Here is a 19569-nt window from a genome sequence, read left to right as displayed (position 1 = left end):
CTTTCTAGAAGATGCTTTATCAGTTTCAAGTAACAATCAATCGAATGCATATGGAAAATATGAGCATAGATTAAAAACTTGCTGAAACCGTTCAGCTGCAGCATAAAAGTGAAACATAGAGAACGTCTTGGCTTTCTTCAGGGAGTTGGATTATCAAGTATAATTCAAAAGCAGTTTCTACACTGCTGACATCCCGCTGTCTATGTGTATGAGAGCGAAGGCCTGTTAATATCCAGCGGGTTCTTGGCACCAGGTGATTGCTAATCACCTTGTATGGAATTAAGCGCCTCTCTGTAATCAGTATTAGTTCTGCACCAAATACACGCCTTTCATTTAATTTTTTTTTTCTTTTCTAAACGCTATGGAAAGACTCATCTGTAATTACAAACAATTTCCCATACCATTTCCGAAGGAATTGTATAGAAATGTTCGTAATTCTTGCTTGCTTTCTGCTGACAATAAGACACAGCAGGGGCCTTTTATGAGTCGCGCGATGACGGTCATGCTGGCTGTGTTTGGAGGAAATTGCCATTGTGGTTTTCCCAAAATGCTAAAATAATAGACTTTGTATTATCTGTTGAGATCTTTTTTTTTCCTGGCTACCAATAGCACTGATAGAATTTGGCAGCAGGTAGAAATTCACAATAACTATCAAAAACCCAGAGGTCTCTCTTTAACATAGAACAAGCAGAATAAAGGGAAATAAATAACCCCTTAAAGGGATTTTTTTGTTATTTCACCTTTATCAACTGCGATTAAAAATAAAATGCTAAAGCTTTTAGTATGTGAATCATCTATACACAGCCATAGAATTTGAAGAGAAACCAACAGCCTTTTCATAACATTATTGAAAAGAGGCACCTTGCTGAAATGTATAATACATGTTTATTTTGGTTCTGATTTAAAAAAAAAAAAAAATAAAAGACAGAAAAGATTTCAAGAGTTCATTTGGTTACCTACATGGTTACCTACATGGATGCCGTTGGAAGCTGTTGCTGTATAAATGTAGGAGGGCACTTCAGTATCATTATTAGATTTTGGAAGAAAAGTGTTCTAAAATGCTTTCATGGTGGAAATAGGGAACGCGGTCAAGTTAATATACTAATATCTGTAATATTAAGATTAATTTTCAAAATGTATAGTATAGAATACAGTATTTAAAACAAATATGAAAATATGTGAAATAGTTTATTGCCTAGAGTTCTGAAACTGGCTTTTTTATTCATTTATTTTATATAATGCCAGCATATTATGTAATATTTAAAAAAAAATATAGCATTAAAAACCTCTATTTCTGTTCTCTGAAGGAGCTCACAATCTAATCTTGCTGCCACACTCTTATACACTAGAGCTAATTAAAGAGGAAACCCAAATACCCTTTCAGTTTTTATTTGTGAGGAAATTCAGAACATTTGGATGGAAATCATACTTAATCAGACATAGGAAATGCAAACTCAAAGCTGAATGTCTCTCTAGTGGGATTCAAATTCAGAATCCAGAATTGCAGGTCAAACCTGCCCATAATATAAATTACCACCTTTGGTTTTGTTCAGCTGCCAACAGTCTAAAGTTTTTTTCCACTCTTTGATCACTGAGACATGAGAAGCTGAATTTAAAGCAAAGTTCCACTCACGCTGTCAAAAAATAAAAGTCAGCAGCTACAAAAATTGTAGCTGCTGACTTTTAAAAAACAGCCACTTACCTGTCCCTCGGTCCTGTGGTGTGTCCCCTGTAGCCCGTTTCACTGGCCGTCCTGTATTCCAGGAGGCCGGCATCTTCCGTGTGGGCACCCGGCTGTGATAGCTTGCGGCTTCACAGCCGGGTACCCACTGCGCATGTGCGAGTAGCGCTGTGCTTCATGAATGGTCCTGTAGTCTTCTGGGACCTGTCATGTATCCCAAAAGACTACAGGGAGAGAGGGAGGACACCTTCCGCTTCTGATCGCCTAGGCGATCGAACCGGAAGTGGGAGCAGGAACCTGTCAAATTCGGGTACCCGCTCCCCCCTGCCCCCCAAAGGTGCCAATCCTTAATGGGGAGCGAGGGAGCAGTCCTTAAAGCGGAATTTCCCCTTTTAGGAGGAGCTCCGCTTTAATGAGGTTTAGGCTGTGCCTCAGTAAACATATCTACCTACAGTACATTTGAGAAGCTTTGCAAAATCTAGGTGCAGTGGTTTACATAAACCATAGAATAAAGTTGGTGGACTTACTGACTTTGGCACTGTTGCTCTGTGTGCTGGATAGCACCACCTGGTCAGGATTGATAAACTATTGTTGATGCTGGTGTTATGAATATTAAAAATATATTTGTTCTGTTTTGTAGCTAAACTGTGCTATGTGTCATAAGAAAGCTTGCATGTTTTATCTACTGAGTAATTTTAAAGGGGATCTCTTCATTAAATGTTGGCTAATGCAGAAAAACAGATACATCTCATTTATAAAGCAGTAGACTTGGTTAAAGCCCAACTCCGGGAAACTTGAAAATTCTCTCTTGCAGTGGGGTTGTGCTCAAATTACAAATGTTAGCTGCTCATGTAGGCCTAGAGGGCATAGAAAAGAAGATTTACTTACCCGATCATCTGTTCTGTGCTGCAAGACTAGTTCCCAAAGCGTTGTCTCCCTATGCTCCAGTGGTCTAAGGCAGCCTTTTTAAACCAGGACGCCTTCAGGTTTCTTCAGGGGTGCCTTGGCAAAAGGCCAACAAATTGCCCAATAATTGTATACAAGCCAGCTTGTCATTTAGTTATACAAAGCCAAGGGTTTTCATAGTGCACCATTACAACCTTCAGGCTGACATCATCAATTGATAAGAAGGACGTTGGGCGCCTGCATGGTATCCTTCTTTGCCCCTCTTCATCAACACTGGGGTCACATTGGCTGGGTGAGGGAGAAGAGAAACATTGGAATACTAGTCAGTTCCAATGTGCAAAGGTTTATTTGCCTTGGAAGAATAAATCACCTCTAACATTGGGTGACCTACATTTGTGGATATGTCTGCATTATGTAAAACTATAAGTTTAGGTTTTTACATTTTAGAATGGGGTGCCTCAAGATTGTGAAGAATTGCAAAGGGTGCCTTGACTGAATAAAGGTTGAAAAACACTGGTCTATGGTCCTGGCATTATCAAGACCAATGCAAGGTCCACAGCCCTGTATTGATGTGAGGATGTTGATGGACAGTCCACCACCACAGCATGAGGGAGCACTGTCTGTTGAGTATTGAGTATATAAAATAGACTAGAATAAACAAGCAATTAACCCTTATAGTGTGGGTGCAGTCCCACTGCAAAGAAGAATTTTCAAATGTCACATATTTTTAAATCTCTAAATGACTTCAGCCAAGTTCCTGATGTTGCCTCTCTGCCACTGCCAGTTCAAGCATGTTTACTCTTGGTTGTATTCTTGAAGCCAATTTTTCAGGTTCTAGGATCTTTATGCAGCATATTTTGGCATAGGACCTTCATGCTATTGAAGAGGCTTCTGGCACAGGAAGAGCTGAGTATACAGCAGAATAGGGGTTATTTAATGTTATCAGTTAGGTTAAAGTATATGTAAACCCTCACTTAAACAATCCATTCAGTTTAAAATAGAAATGAGAGGGAAAACATTTATGTATAGATATGAAAAAAGGTGAAAAACCTTTTTTCCTGTTTTATAAGTGATTACATTCCCTCTACGCTTCTTATACAGCTACGCAAAGAGAGCTTGGGGAAAAGAAACAGCAGAACACTGAACCAGTGAATGGCTGTGCAGGAGAGGGTGTGTGTGTCAGGACAGGTCTGATTACTGGAGGAGAGCACACTGAGTTCCCGGCACTTCTAGAGGACTGACCACGGTTTGTTCTTCTGCCTAGTGTAGTCAGTTTTTAATAGAAAAGGAGAGGGACTAGAGGAACACCAGGGAATTCACACAAAAGAAGTAATACAAAGAGAACACAATACATTTTCATAAAAGTATATGGTACAGCAGGCACATATCATAAATATGAAATGTTGGGTTTACGTAGCTAGTGTTAGTCTTAATTGCCTAGTATTTTAGGGGTAAGTTGTAAGAGGGTGAGGTTAAAATCTAAGACACACTTTAGAGGTTGGGCTGTGTTAGGGTTGTTCAGTGATAATGGGCAGGTTAACAGTTCAATTTTTGGGAAGCATGTTAAGTTTGAAGGGAGATTAAGTGTTATGGCTCCTTCTAGAGGCTTAGGCTAAAGCAGGGTTTCTCAGTCATGGTGCCATGGAACCCTAAGGATCCTCCGTAGGTTGCCAGGGGATCCTTGAGCAATGAGCAATTTCTGTCTCTCAATATAGATCCCACTGACACTGTTGATTTTTGTAGCTATTTGTAAGGGGGTAATTCTTCCCAATGACCACAAGTGTAAGGAGCATTCTCACACTAACCATCACACTAATGTATAATGAGTTTTACCTACAGTAATTTTTAGCAGGGGTTCCATGAGAAAATAATTTCAAGGGTTCTGTTGAAAAGATTGAAAAAGGCTGGGTTAAAGTTTACCTAAACTCAAAAAAATAAATATTATATATTCAAGCTTGCCTCTCCTTATATGTAGTGCCTGCATTTGTACTTCCTTTATTTTAACATGGTTATCCTGCCAGTAACACACGTCCTATCCTAGAGTGACAATAATCTGTATCCATGGTGGAGAAGTGTTGTCGCCCTAGGATAGGAAGTGTTATGACTTCATAACACCTCCCCCTCTCCTCTTCTCCATAACTTCCGGTTGACATTGTTTAGGATAAGACAGCACTGAATTTCTAGGAGAATCAACAGGTATTTTTTCAAACTTAGTGAGGAAGATATAACAAGGTTTTCAAGCAGATATAACAAAGCTTTTAATAGTTTATTTAAGAAAGTAAATAAAAGAAGCTTTTTTATATAATTTTCATAGATATGGAAGATAAAGCTATTAGGTACAAGTTAACAATTAAGTGTATGGCAATCAGCAGGCTGTTATGTGTTAATGGCTTAATTTTATAATGATTAAATAATTCTTGTTAATTATTAATTATTGTTAAGGCGAGGTTGGGTGCCAGCGCAGGAATACTTTAGATTTTTTAATGGAGGCTGTAGACTTTTGTTCTCAGCACTGGCGACCCTATCATCGCCAGACTGCTGAATGTATTGATTTTCTCTTCTATATCACAAAACATTTATGCCATGTTTTTGTTAAATGACAACAAACCTGAACACATGAATCTGTTTTATTTCAGGAATACAGAGACCCCTTCTCCAATGTCACTGAGCCCATCTCCAATAGGATCGGCTGGGAACAGCAATGTGGCCCCAGGCTCCTCTTCTACAGGCACAGTGTCTATTCCACAGCGAATTCACCACATGGCTGCTAGTCATGTAAATATCACCAACAATGTATTGCGTAGTTATGAACACTGGGACATGGCCGACAAGCTTGCAAGAGAAAATAAAGGTGCGCCCAACACGCTCTAGTTCTTGCTGTATTGATCTAGTCAACTCATATAACTTGTTTAATGCTTTTGTAAAGATATGTACAGTTTTCCTTTTTTTTATTAGTGTTATTATTGTTTATTCACTACAAATCATGACATCTTGGAGACTAACTGTTTGCAGTAGGCTTGGGGTCTGAATGAAGAAGAAACAGTCTAGTAGGCTTTATGTTAATTCATCGCGGGCCCTTTGACTGTGCAATTTCTCTATCTCGGCTATGTTTCTTTTACAGCCAATATATGGGTAAGTTAGAATTTGTGTTGAATGAGCACAAACATATGTTACATTTAGTCCCAAATCCAAATGTCTGTGTAAGCCACCCTTTACTGAAAGTAGAGCTCCACCGGAAACTGTGGATCCAGTCTTACTGGATACCCCTATAAAAGTGTTATTTCTGTATTTTCCTCTGGAAAATCCACTAGCTTTGGGGGACCAGGTAGATGTTGAAACATGCTTGATTTTTCTGAACTGCGTGAACTTTAGAACTGTTAACATTCCCAAAGCACGACAGTGTGATATTTAAATTAGTAAAAAGTTTTAACAATAAATGCAGTAATAGGGATCGCAGAAATCATAATTGTGGTCATGCCCTTGTTTTGGCAGTGTTTAGATCCATGTCATGTATTGTCAGTTTAGTGTCAGTATTACCAATGAGAGATCGGCAAGAAATTGCATAGTCATAGACCACTCACACTGATTAGCACTGGCAGGCATTGGCTGCCAGCGCTGATCAGATGCTGGTTTTCCAGACTGGCTGCTGTACACACTGGCCAAATGTCAGTCAGTTTCTGTTGAACCGGCCCGTGTGCACCCAGGCTTAAGTCTCTTGTTCAGTATGTTTGGTATGCCTTACTATATACTGTAGTTACAGTACTATATACGGTACTTACTTTATATAGTCTTGCCAAGAAAATAATTTCTCTTAAATGTTTTTGCAAAATGTCTTACCTGGAGATCCTGTGAGTAATAGCACTGCCGGACAGGCTGACAAATCTAAGTGACTGCCTTGCAGTCAGTAGCAGCATTGTGAGCCTGCCAGGCATGCTTCTTGTGTTGGCTGTTGAGCTGCCTCATCTCTCCTGCCGACATGATAGGCAGTCCAATGGCCAACAGGACACACTAAAAAATAGGTTTAGGCTTAAATTGCACCTTAGAACTCTTAAAGCCCTTTTGGTTGTACTTCTCCTGTGGATCACAGGACTGCAGTTTGTTCTGCACTCCTGTGGCCCATTTTCAGCTGACAGCGGGCTGAAGCCCACTGTTAGCTGATGTCACCAGTCCAGGCTGGGGAAAGATCCCTACTTCAAAGCTGGGATCCACCCCAGAGTCTTGAGCGGCACCTGACTCAGTCTCTCAGCGAGCCACTGAGAGCCTGAGCCAGCTGCTCTCTCCTCCTTCACAGCCCAGCGATCCACTGACAGTCACTACTCTCTGCTCAGAGCGGTAGTGAGAACTGAGTTCTCACACTTAGAGCCAGTGGGGGACTGATGCAGCATCAGACTGATGCTGCATCCACCTAGGTAAGTATAATTTGGTGGAAACAACAAACCCCATACTTCTCTTTTAATTGAATAAAACCAGCCAACATCATCATATAGCTCCTCTTCAAACTATACACACATCCTACTATCGATCTATCTATCTATCTATCTATCTATCTATCTATCTATCTATCTACAGTATCTATCATATTTAAACCAAGACCAAAAATGTAATATATTGCAGCTTACCAGAACTTATTTGTGATGGCTGCATATGTTTTCTATCTCAGGCTTCTTCCCTTTATTTTCACCTGGTAATCCTGTCCAAGGGTAACAAGGCTCTCTCACTGTGCTGTATCAACAGAGCAACAGCATTGCCTCCTGAGGACAAGAAATACTTTAGAACTACAGATCTCATCTAAATTCCCACTTCTCCATAACATAGAGAGATGTGTTCTTTAGTCCACAGAAAAAGCTGGAAACATTGCCACCTGATAAGTCAGCAGAAGCAGAAAGCACAGGAAGTTATCAGCTCACTATATTTCTTGTAGAATCACAGTATTTTTGCAGTTATGAAACAGATATACAAAACACATTCAAAAGTGTACTTAGCAGACCAAAAGGGAGCAAATAATGGAAGATAATTGTCAGGATTTATATACCCTTTAATGCAAGTCATGGTACTGATGTGCAATCATATGTGGCAGCAGCCATAGTTGCATATTACACACACAAGCTGTAAATCCTCCTCAGAAATACATCACAGTGATTGTGCAATAGTAGTTTTCTCTTCCAGAGTAAAGTGGTCTGAGTCTTCTGGAACTGATTGAAAATAATGGACTCTGCACATCTCCAAAAGCCTACGTACATTTTTCAATTTGTGAGCAAATGTTTTAAAGGCTTCAAATAAGACAGCAGAATTTCTTGACTGGCAACAATTACTGAAGAGGAATGGATTACAGGTTTATCAATATTTTGCTATGTATTCAACACAGCCCCTCATTCAAAGTAATAATTATATTTGTCTTCATTAATAACTATTTAGAAAAAAAGACAAAACTGACTTAATCTAAAATTACATCTTCTTAATGACATAATTATAGGCATTATGCAGAATTGTTAAAATTCCCATGTAAACCTAGAAGCATTTCCACAGTAGGGTGTTTTGATGTTAAAATGAAATATTATGAATCTAGTAATTAGCACAGTGTGTTATAGTGCTAAATATCTAGCTTGAAATTAATTAAAATATAATATTACAGTAAAAGAAAAGCACCTGGTAAAATATTTGTTTCAGTGTTAGAGTCTTGAATCCAGAGCTTGCACTGATTATGTTGTTACTTATTTAGTAGTATATTTTTGGGATAAAGTATTATTAGATACATTTATGTTCGCTTATAAATGTAACAGTAAAATGAAGACATGACTCCTGCCAACATTTTTGTTAGCTTTGGATAGCATGGAAAAAGTAGACGAAAGTGGAGGAGTAACCCTAAGCAATGACAGTAAGTAGAGCTTTTGGCAAAAGAGGCCCAAAATGTTGCCAAAATGCTCTTTCCCCTTTTTCCGAGCAATTGTTTTTTTTGTGCACACTGACCGCGGTAAATGCACACTGCAGTATACACTCCCAACGTACTCCCAGAATTTATAAGATGCAGAGAATTGAGTTGATTGATGGGATGATGTAACTGCAGCACGCATGCGCAGGAGTAGCATCATCACTAGCCACCCAATAGGCACAGAAAATAGATGCACATGTAGAAGAAGATGGCAGCAGTGGTGACAGGAAGTACAGACCTGTCAGAACTCAAAAGGAGCAAACCCCTGAGGTAGGTTTGCCATAATGTGCAAGTGTGCTGTGCGTGCTTGCACATAATGGCAACAGCTGCTGTGACTCATCAACATTACAGTTTCGCTTTAAACCATTCTCACAATGCTAAATCTCACAGTTGGCTAAACTGATCTTTATTTAGTAGGTGCTCATTAAAAGGACATTGTGATTTCAATACATAAAGTTTGAGGTAGGACTGACTGACCTACCAAGCATTGGAAATTAACCTTTCTAACAGAACATATCAATATTGGTTCATAACAAAAAATAGCTTGAAGCAGGTCAAATATAAGTCAGAAGGAGGTAAACTACAGGTCAAATACATCCATCAATGAACTCTAAATTATCTCAGCAGTGTTCAATATTATGTTATAGACACAAGCGCAAAGCCTCATTTCACCTAATTAATGTACAACAACCTTATTCCTACCAAATAGCTAGCACAGAGCTCCAAACATGACGTTCACATAAAAGATATAAAAAATAGATGACCTCTCCTTCGGACCCCACATCCAATCACTGGCTAAATCCTGCTGCCTCAACCTCAGCAACATTTCCAGAATTTGCCCCTTCATGACTAAGGACACCACAAGACAACTTATCCACACCTTGGTTATATCCCGCATTGATTACTGCAACTTCCTCCTCACTGGCCTACCTTTACACAAGCTATCCCCCTTCAGTCCATTATGAATGCTGCTGCTAGATTTATACACCTTACCAACCGATCAGCGACTGCTGCCACTCTCTGCCAATCCCTTTGCTGGCTTCCACTAGCCCAACATATACAATTCAAAATACTAACAACAATGTACAAAGCCATCCACAACACTGCCCCTAGCTACATCACCGACCTCATCCGCAGATATCGTCCTCTCCTCTCCTCCGAAGACATCTTGCTCTCTAGCTCCATTGTCACCTCTTTCCATGCCCACCTCCAGGACTTCTCCAGAAACTCTTCCATCCTCTGGAACTCACTACTCCAGTATGTCCAGTCAGCCCCCTCCCTGTCTGCATTTAGGTGATCTTTGAAAACTCACTTATTCAGGGAAGTTACCCCACCTCCACCTAAGAATTGTATTTGAATCACTTCCACCAGATCATCCCCCACAGCTATCACCTTTTGTATCACCTCCCCTTCCTTTGGATTGAAAGCGCCATAAGCAGAGCCCTCCTATTCCTTCTGTATTGAACTGTATTGTAATTGCACTGTCCCCCTTTATATTTTAAAGCGCTGTGCAAACTGTTGGTGCTATATAAATCCTGTATAATAATAATAGCTGACACTGTGGCTCTGTGGCCGGTGGCATGTAAATATAGCCTTAGATTTTAAAACAAAGAATGAAAAATTTTAATTAGACTAATTTCAAACCTAAGAAGTGTATATTATCAATTCACTCTCTGAAACTTTCACAGCTATGCTGTATATTTAATTGTATCTCTACATGAGCATTTCTGTGTGCTCAACTTATGGCCAAATATCAGAAATCCATATGTTTAGTTAATTTGGACCAGATGGGTAAAATAGGTAAAATAGGAGTGGTTGTAACTTGCTTTTCTACTCAGTTGTTCCTATAGACATGTACATAACATGGCCACTCAAATCAATGTCTTTTAGCAAACAGTATTATAATTGGCAGCTTAGATCAGAAACAACCTGATCCCCATCCATCTCCATCCCTTTATAGGAGGTTATTTCTGGTCTTTGGAAAGATATGATACAATACAAAAAGGTCCAAATATGTTATAATTATTTGTCCAAAATCAGTGGGAAAATGATTAGACATGCTGACAAATTTATGAATATACAGTTGTGCTCAAATGTTTGTAACATGAGTGAGCAGGCAAAATATATTTATTTTATTTCTTATGGGATTCATATTCAACTGTAGGCTATAACAGAATGGCACAATCATAAAACAAAACATGGCAACAAGTAAACAATTGAAATGACCCCTGTTTAAAAGTCTGCATACCCCTAGTTCCTAATACTGTGTACTGCCCCCTTTAGCATCAATGACATCATACAGTCTTTTGTAATACTTGTCTATGAGACCCTGTATTCTTGCAGGTGGTATAGTTACCCATTTGTCTTGGCTAAATTCCTCTAAGTCATTCAAAGTCTTTGGTTGTCTTGCATGAACCACACGTTTGAGATCTCCCCAGAGGGGCTCAATGATATTAAGGTCAGGAGACTGTGATGGCCACTCCAGAACCTTCACCTTTGTCTGCTGTAACCACTGGAGGGTTAACTGGGCCTCGTGCTTATTCATTGTCATGCTGGAAAGTCCAAGAGCGTCCCATGCGTAGCTTTCGTGCAAATTGTCTGCCAGTATTTTCTGATAACTTGCTGCATTCATCTTGCCATCAATTGTCACAAAATTCCCTGTGGTTTTAGAGTTCACACACCCCAAAACATCAGTGAGTCACCACCATGCTTCACAGTGGGAATGGTATTCTTGTCACTGTAGGCCTTGTTGGTCCCTCTCCAAACATAGCACGTATGGTTGTGACCATAAAGCTCTATTTTTGTCCAGATTACAGTGTACCAGAAGCTGTAAGGTGTGTCAAGGTGTTGTCAGGCATATTGCAACCAGACTTTTTTCTGGTATTGATGTAGTAAAGGCTTCTTTCTGGTAACTTGCCCATGCAGCTCAGTTTTGTTCAAGTATCGTTGTATTGTTCTCTTTGAAACAACTACACCGTCTTTTTCCAGAGCAGCCTGTATTTCTCCTAAAGTTACCTGTGGGTTTTTGTTTGTATCTCAAGTAATTCTTCTGGCAGTTCTGGCTGCAATCTTTCTTGGTCTACCTGACCTTGGCTTGGTATCAAGAGATCCCCGAATTCTCCACTTCTTAATAAGCGATTGAACAGTACTGACTGGCATATTCAAGGCTTTGGATATCTTATTATATCCTTTTCCATCTTTATAAAGTTCCATTAGCTTGTTACGCAGGTCTTTTGACAGTTCTTTTCTGCTCCCCATGGTTCAGTGCCTATCCTGCTCAGTGCATCCACGTGAGAGCTAACAAGCTCATTGACTTTTACTGTACACAGACACTAATTGCAATTTAAAAAGCCACAGAAGTGGGAAAATGACATTTAATTGCCATTTTAACTTGTGTGTCACCTTGTGTGTCTGTACCAAGGCAAGCATTCCAGGGTATGTAAACTTTTGATTAGGGCCATTTGGGTGATTTCTGTTATTATGATTTAACCGCTTCCCGGCGCTCTATAGCAGATATACTGATACAGAATGGCAGGGGTGCGCAAAATCACGTATATATACGTGATTTTGCATTTCTAGGTAGGGCCATCCGTGGCTGTCATTCACCGGGTCCAAGTGATTACTTGCTGGTGCCCGATCTCCAACGGGAAAGAGGACTGCTTTGTTTACTAACAGTCCTCCTACCTGTCGGCTCGGGCACACTGCTCTGGATGGCTGTGCACAGCACAGTCATCCAGAGCAGTGTGCTTACAGTGAAGCACCAACACACTGCCCCCCCCCCAGTAAAACACTCCCAACGCACAGTTAACCCTTTGATCACCCCTCATGTTAACCCCTTCCTGCCCAGTGCCATTAGTACAGTGTCAGTGTTTTATTTTTAGCACTGATCACTGTATTGTATAAGTAAAACATGTAGTTTTTTTCTCAAAATTGTCGGTCTTTTTTTTATCCTAGCGCAAAAAATAAAAAAACACAAAAAAATACCACCAAAAGAAAGCTCAATTCGTGGGAAAAAAAGGACATAAATTTAATTTGGGTGCAGCGTTGCATGACCTCACAATTGTCAGTTAAAGTAATGCAGTGCCGTAATGCAAAAAAATGGCCTGGTCAGGAAGGGGGATAGATCCTCAGGAGGGCAAGTGGTTAAAAAGGAGCCAAACAACTATGTGATAATACATAGCTTCATATGATCACTATCCTTAAATAAAATACAGGTTTTTGGCATGATCAGTTATATTTTCAATATCAATGCCAAAATGTCACTATTTCTGACAGAATATGCATATGTTTGAGCACAACTGTAATATACAAATGTATGGTAGGAACTCTCTGTGTGGATAGATCAAATGACTGCATAAACAGGCTTCTGAGACAGCACAAACTATGAGAAAATCACTCAAGTAGCCAATTTGTGGCATCTCGTCCAGTTCAGTTCCATCATGTGCTGCTACCTAAAATGATTATTTAATCTGTCAGGTGGCCATTGAATTGCCAGATTTAGTACTGATCCTCTCAAGAAGATTTGTATTCCTAGACTGAGTTAGACTGCCATAAAAATGGATAAAAATTGTATTGGTTGTTGGTTAACATAATTTGTCTTCTTGGATCTGGGCTTATTGGTTTGATTGCCATAGGTATGTAAAAATGCTGTCATTTAATGTCTGCTTTGGTCTTTTGATGGTTACATCAGCTGGTTGGTAACATGGAATTACTTATGCAGGTCAATATGCCACCCTAAGCCCAGTATAATAAAATGAATCATATGCCATCAATTCACGCTTCGTATTCAGTGTATCATGTAATGAAAATAAAATGTAGTTGTTATATACAAAAAACAACTAAGGGCAATAATGAAGAATAAATGTATTGTTTGTAGAGACCCATCTGCTTTGCTATTCAGCACATTTATCATAAGCAGACAGGAAACCTCTCATCTGTCACACAGTAAGCAGCCCCTCTCTTCTAAATTACACGTTAAACATAGGAAAAGTAGCAAGATATATACATCGCATTAACTCAACCTTAGCATTGTCAGACTGATGTATCCAATAATATTATACACTGACATATTATGAAGTAGTGGCTGTTATTTTCAGCTAGGTTCCTTATGGGAATTTGAACAGAATATACAGTTTACACTTTTGATAGTGTCAAACTGCACCAATGTACACATGTTGATTAAAGACTAGAGATGAGCGAATCGAACTAGGCGAACCGGAATTCGAGTCGAATTTCAGGAAATATTCGATTCGTGTCGAAACCGAAATTTTGCCTACTTCGGGTGCGCGAATCGAACATTTCCCGATCAGCCGGCAAAAGTGTCCCTGCAGTGAGCTCCGCTATTTCTGACAGTTCTCTGACAGAAGGAACACATGTTTAGCGGTTGAAACATTGTATCTATTAGTTTACATTTAGGATACAGATGTTTCAACCACTGTACATGTGAAGAAGTTGTGAGAGAACTGTCAGAAATAGAGGAACTCTGCACATACACTTTTTGCCGGCTTGGAATTATTCTTCTTTTCATCCTACTTCTTCTTCTTCTTCATCCTCAGAAGAAGAGGATGAGGATGAGGATGAAGAAGAAGAAGAAGAAGAAGAAGAAGAAGAAGAAGTAGGATGAAAAGAAGAATAATTCCAAGCCGGCAAAAAGTGTATGTGCAGAGTTCCTCTATTTCTGACAGTTCTCTCACAGCTTCTTCACATGTACAGCGGTTGAAACATCTGTATCCTAAATGGAAACTAATAGATACAATTTGTATCTATTAGTTTCCATTTAGGATACAGATATTTCAACCGCTGTACATGTGAAGAAGCTGTGAGAGAACTGTCAGAAATAGAGGAACTCTGCACATACACTTTTTGCCGGCTTGGAATTATTCTTCTTTTCATTCTTCTTCTTCTTCCTCATCCTCATCCTCATCCTCATCCTCTTCTTCTGAGGATGAGGATGAAGAAGAAGAAGAAGAAGAAGTAGGATGAAAAGAAGAATAATTCCAAGCCGGCAAAAAGTGTATGTGCAGAGTTCCTCTATTCTGCAGATACACTTAGAGGAGCTCTGCAGATACACTTAGAGGAGCTCTGCACATACACTTTTTGCCGGCTTGGAATTAATCTTATTTTCATCCTACTTCTTCTTCTTCTTCTTCTTCTTCTTCATCCTCATCCTCAGAAGAAGAAGAGGATGAGGATGAGGTTGAAGAAGAAGAAGAAGAAGTAGGATGAAAATAAGAATAATTCCAAACCGGAAAAAAGTGTATGTGCAGAGCTCCTCTAAGTGTATCTGCAGAGCTCCTCTAAGTGTATCTGCAGAATAGAGGAACTCTGCACATACACTTTTTGCCGGAAACCGCTGTATGGAGTGAATGTCCCAGAACTGTCAGAAATAGACTATTTATGACAGTTCTGGGACATTCACTGCATACAGCTGTTTTAACCGCTGTATGGAGGGAATGTCATGGAACTGTCAGAAATAGACTATTAATGACAGTTCTGGGACTGTCCTTCAATGCAGCGGTTGAAACATTGTATGTATTTGTTTCCATAAATGGATCCATTTATGGAAACAAATACATACAATGTTTCAACCGCTGTATGGAAGGACAGTCCCACAACTGTCATTAATAGTCTATTTCTGACAGTTCCATGACATTCCCTCCATACAGCGGTTAAAACAGCTGTATGGAGTGAATGTCCCAGATCTATCAGAAATAGACTATTTATGACAGTTCTGGGACATTCACTGCATACAGCTGTTTTAACCGCTGTATGGAGGGAATGTCATGGAACTGTCAGAAATAGACTATTAATGACAGTTCTGGGACTGTCCTTCCATGCAGCGGTTGAAACATTGTATGTATTTGTTTCCATAAATGGATCCATTTATGGAAACAAATACATACAATGTTTCAACCGCTGTATGGAAGGACAGTCCCACAACTGTCATTAATAGTCTATTTCTGACAGTTCCATGACATTCCCTCCATACAGCGGTTAAAACAGCTGTATGGAGTGAATGTCCCAGATCTATCAGAAATAGACTATTTATGACAGTTCTGGGACATTCACTCCATACAGCTGTTTTAACCGCTGTATGGAGGGAATGTCATGGAACTGTCAGAAATAGACTATTAATGACAGTTCTGGGACTGTCCTTCCATGCAGCGGTTGAAACATTGTATGTATTTGTTTCCATAAATGGATCCATTTATGGAAACAAATACATACAATGTTTCAACCGCTGCATGGAAGGACAGTCCCAGAACTGTCATTAATAGTCTATTTCTGACAGTTCCATGACATTCCCTCCATACAGCGGTTAAAACAGCTGTATGGAGTGAATGTCCCAGATCTATCAGAAATAGACTATTTATGACAGTTCTGGGACATTCACTGCATACAGCTGTTTTAACCGCTGTATGGAGGGAATGTCATGGAACTGTCAGAAATAGACTATTAATGACAGTTCTGGGACTGTCCTTCAATGCAGCGGTTGAAACATTGTATGTATTTGTTTCCATAAATGGATCCATTTATGGAAACAAATACATACAATGTTTCAACCGCTGCATGGAAGGACAGTCCCAGAACTGTCATTAATAGTCTATTTCTGACAGTTCCATGACATTCCCTCCATACAGCGGTTAAAACAGCTGTATGGAGTGAATGTCCCAGATCTATCAGAAATAGACTATTTATGACAGTTCTGGGACATTCACTGCATACAGCTGTTTTAACCGCTGTATGGAGGGAATGTCATGGAACTGTCAGAAATAGACTATTAATGACAGTTCTGGGACTGTCCTTCAATGCAGCGGTTGAAACATTGTATGTATTTGTTTCCATAAATGGATCCATTTATGGAAACAAATACATACAATGTTTCAACCGCTGCATGGAAGGACAGTCCCAGAACTGTCATTAATAGTCTATTTCTGACAGTTCCATGACATTCCCTCCATACAGCGGTTAAAACAGCTGTATGGAGTGAATGTCCCAGATCTATCAGAAATAGACTATTTATGACAGTTCTGGGACATTCACTGCATACAGCTGTTTTAACCGCTGTATGGAGGGAATGTCATGGAACTGTCAGAAATAGACTATTAATGACAGTTCTGGGACTGTCCTTCAATGCAGCGGTTGAAACATTGTATGTATTTGTTTCCATAAATGGATCCATTTATGGAAACAAATACATACAATGTTTCAACCGCTGTATGGAAGGACAGTCCCACAACTGTCATTAATAGTCTATTTCTGACAGTTCCATGACATTCCCTCCATACAGCGGTTAAAACAGCTGTATGGAGTGAATGTCCCAGATCTATCAGAAATAGACTATTTATGACAGTTCTGGGACATTCACTGCATACAGCTGTTTTAACCGCTGTATGGAGGGAATGTCATGGAACTGTCAGAAATAGACTATTAATGACAGTTCTGGGACTGTCCTTCAATGCAGCGGTTGAAACATTGTATGTATTTGTTTCCATAAATGGATCCATTTATGGAAACAAATACATACAATGTTTCAACCGCTGCATGGAAGGACAGTCCCAGAACTGTCATTAATAGTCTATTTCTGACAGTTCCATGACATTCCCTCCATACAGCGGTTAAAACAGCTGTATGGAGTGAATGTCCCAGATCTATCAGAAATAGACTATTTATGACAGTTCTGGGACATTCACTGCATACAGCTGTTTTAACCGCTGTATGGAGGGAATGTCATGGAACTGTCAGAAATAGACTATTAATGACAGTTCTGGGACTGTCCTTCAATGCAGCGGTTGAAACATTGTATGTATTTGTTTCCATAAATGGATCCATTTATGGAAACAAATACATACAATGTTTCAACCGCTGCATGGAAGGACAGTCCCAGAACTGTCATTAATAGTCTATTTCTGACAGTTCCATGACATTCCCTCCATACAGCGGTTAAAACAGCTGTATGGAGTGAATGTCCCAGATCTATCAGAAATAGACTATTTATGACAGTTCTGGGACATTCACTGCATACAGCTGTTTTAACCGCTGTATGGAGGGAATGTCATGGAACTGTCAGAAATAGACTATTAATGACAGTTCTGGGACTGTCCTTCCATGCAGCGGTTGAAACATTGTATGTATTTGTTTCCATAAATGGATCCATTTATGGAAACAAATACATACAATGTTTCAACCGCTGCATGGAAGGACAGTCCCAGAACTGTCATTAATAGTCTATTTCTGACAGTTCTATGACATTCCCTCCATACAGCGGTTGAAACCGCTGTATGGAGTGAATGTCCCAGAACTGTCAGAAATAGACAGAAACTGTCACAGAACTGTCCTTCTTCTCATCCTTCTCCTTCTTCTCATCCTTCTTCTCATCCTTCTTCTCATCCTTCTCCTTCTTCTCATCCTTCTCCTTCTTCTCATCCTTCTCCTTCTGCTCATCCTTCTTCTCATCCTTCTCCTTCTTCTCATCCTTCTCCTTCTCCTTCTTCTCATCCTTCTCCTTCTCCTTCTTCTCATCCTTCTCCTTCTCATCCTTCTCCTTCTCCTTCTCATCCTTCTCCTTCTTCTCATCCTTCTCCTTCTTCTCATCCTTCTCCTTCTCCTTCTTCTCATCCTTCTCCTTCTCCTTCTCATCCTTCTCCTTCTTCTCATCCTTCTCCTTCTCCTCATCCTTTTTCTTCTCATCCTTCTCCTTCTCTTTCTTCTCATCCTTCTCCTTCTTCTCATCCTTCTCCTTCTTCTCATCCTTCTCCTTCTTCTCATCCTTCTCCTTCTTCTCCTTCTTCTCATCATTCTCCTTCTTCTCATCCTTCTCCTTCTTCTCATCCTTCTCATCCTTCTTCTCATCCTTCTTCTTCTCATCCTTCTCCTTCTTCTCATCCTTCTCCTTCTCCTTCTTCTCATCCTTCTCCTTCTTCTCATCCTTCTCCTTCTTCTCATCCTTCTCCTTCTCATCCTTCTCCTTCTCCTTCTTCTCTTCCTTCTCCTTCTTCTCATCCTTCTCCTTCTTCTCATCCTTCTTCTTCTCATCCTTCTCCTCCTTCTTCTCATCCTTCTTCTCATCCTTCTTCTTCTCATCCTTCTCCTTCTTCTCATCCTTCTCCTTCTCCTTCTTCTCATCCTTCTCCTTCTTCTCATCCTTCTCCTTCTTCTCATCCTTCTCCTTCTTCTCATCCTTCTCCTTCTTCTCATCCTTCTCCTTCTCCTTCTTCTCTTCCTTCTCCTTCTTATCATCCTTCTCCTTCTTCTCATCATTCTCCTTCTTCTCATCCTTCTCCTTCTTCTCATCCTTCTTCTTCTCATCCTTTTCCTTCTTCTCATCCTTCTTCTTCTCATCCTTCTTCTTCTCATCCTTCTCCTTCTCATCCTTCTCTTTCTTCTCATCCTTCTCCTTCTCCTTCTTCTCATCCTTCTCCTTCTTCTCATCCTTCTCCTTCTCCTTCTTCTCATCCTTCTCCTTATTCTCAGCCTTCTTCTTCTCATCCTTCTCCTTCTCATCCTTCTCCTTCTCATCCTTCTCCTTCTTCTCATCCTTCTCCTTCTTCTCATCCTTCTCCTTCTCCTTCTTCTCATCCTTCTCCTTCTCCTTCTTCTCATCCTTCTCCTTCTCCTTCTTCTCATCCTTCTCCTTCTTCTCATCCTTCTCCTTCTTCTCATCCTTCTCCTTCTCCTTCTTCTCATCCTTCTCCTTCTCCTCATCCTTTTTCTTCTCATCCTTCTCCTTCTCCTTCTTCTCATCCTTCTCCTTCTTCTCATCCTTCTCCTTCTTCTCATCCTTCTCCTTCTTCTCATCCTTCTCCTTCTTCTCATCCTTCTCCTTCTCCTTCTTCTCTTCCTTCTCCTTCTTATCATCCTTCTCCTTCTTCTCATCATTCTCCTTCTTCTCATCCTTCTCCTTCTTCTCATCCTTCTTCTTCTCATCCTTTTCCTTCTTCTCATCCTTCTTCTTCTCATCCTTCTTCTTCTCATCCTTCTCCTTCTCATCCTTCTCTTTCTTCTCATCCTTCTCCTTCTCCTTCTTCTCATCCTTCTCCTTCTTCTCATCCTT

At 40.0% G+C, this 19569-nt stretch overlaps 1 protein-coding gene across 1 annotated transcript in view; it reads left to right on the top strand.

Annotated features, from left to right (window-relative positions):
• Positions 1 to 19569, top strand: part of AFF2 (ALF transcription elongation factor 2) — a 759231-nt gene that overhangs the window by 723395 nt on the left and 16267 nt on the right. The window contains exon 20 of the mRNA XM_089684953.1: positions 5224 to 5438. Coding sequence (XP_089541079.1) covers positions 5224 to 5438 — 215 coding nt within the window. The remainder of the gene's footprint in view (positions 1 to 5223; positions 5439 to 19569) is intronic.

The sequence above is a fragment of the Staurois parvus genome, unplaced genomic scaffold (assembly GCF_062004578.1).
Source record: "Staurois parvus isolate SC_StPar_1 unplaced genomic scaffold, SC_StPar_1.0 ptg000361l, whole genome shotgun sequence".
Lineage (NCBI taxonomy): Eukaryota > Metazoa > Chordata > Amphibia > Anura > Ranidae > Staurois > Staurois parvus.
The sequence above is the reverse complement of the archived record's forward strand: the minus strand, read 5'-3'. Positions and strand labels throughout refer to the sequence as shown.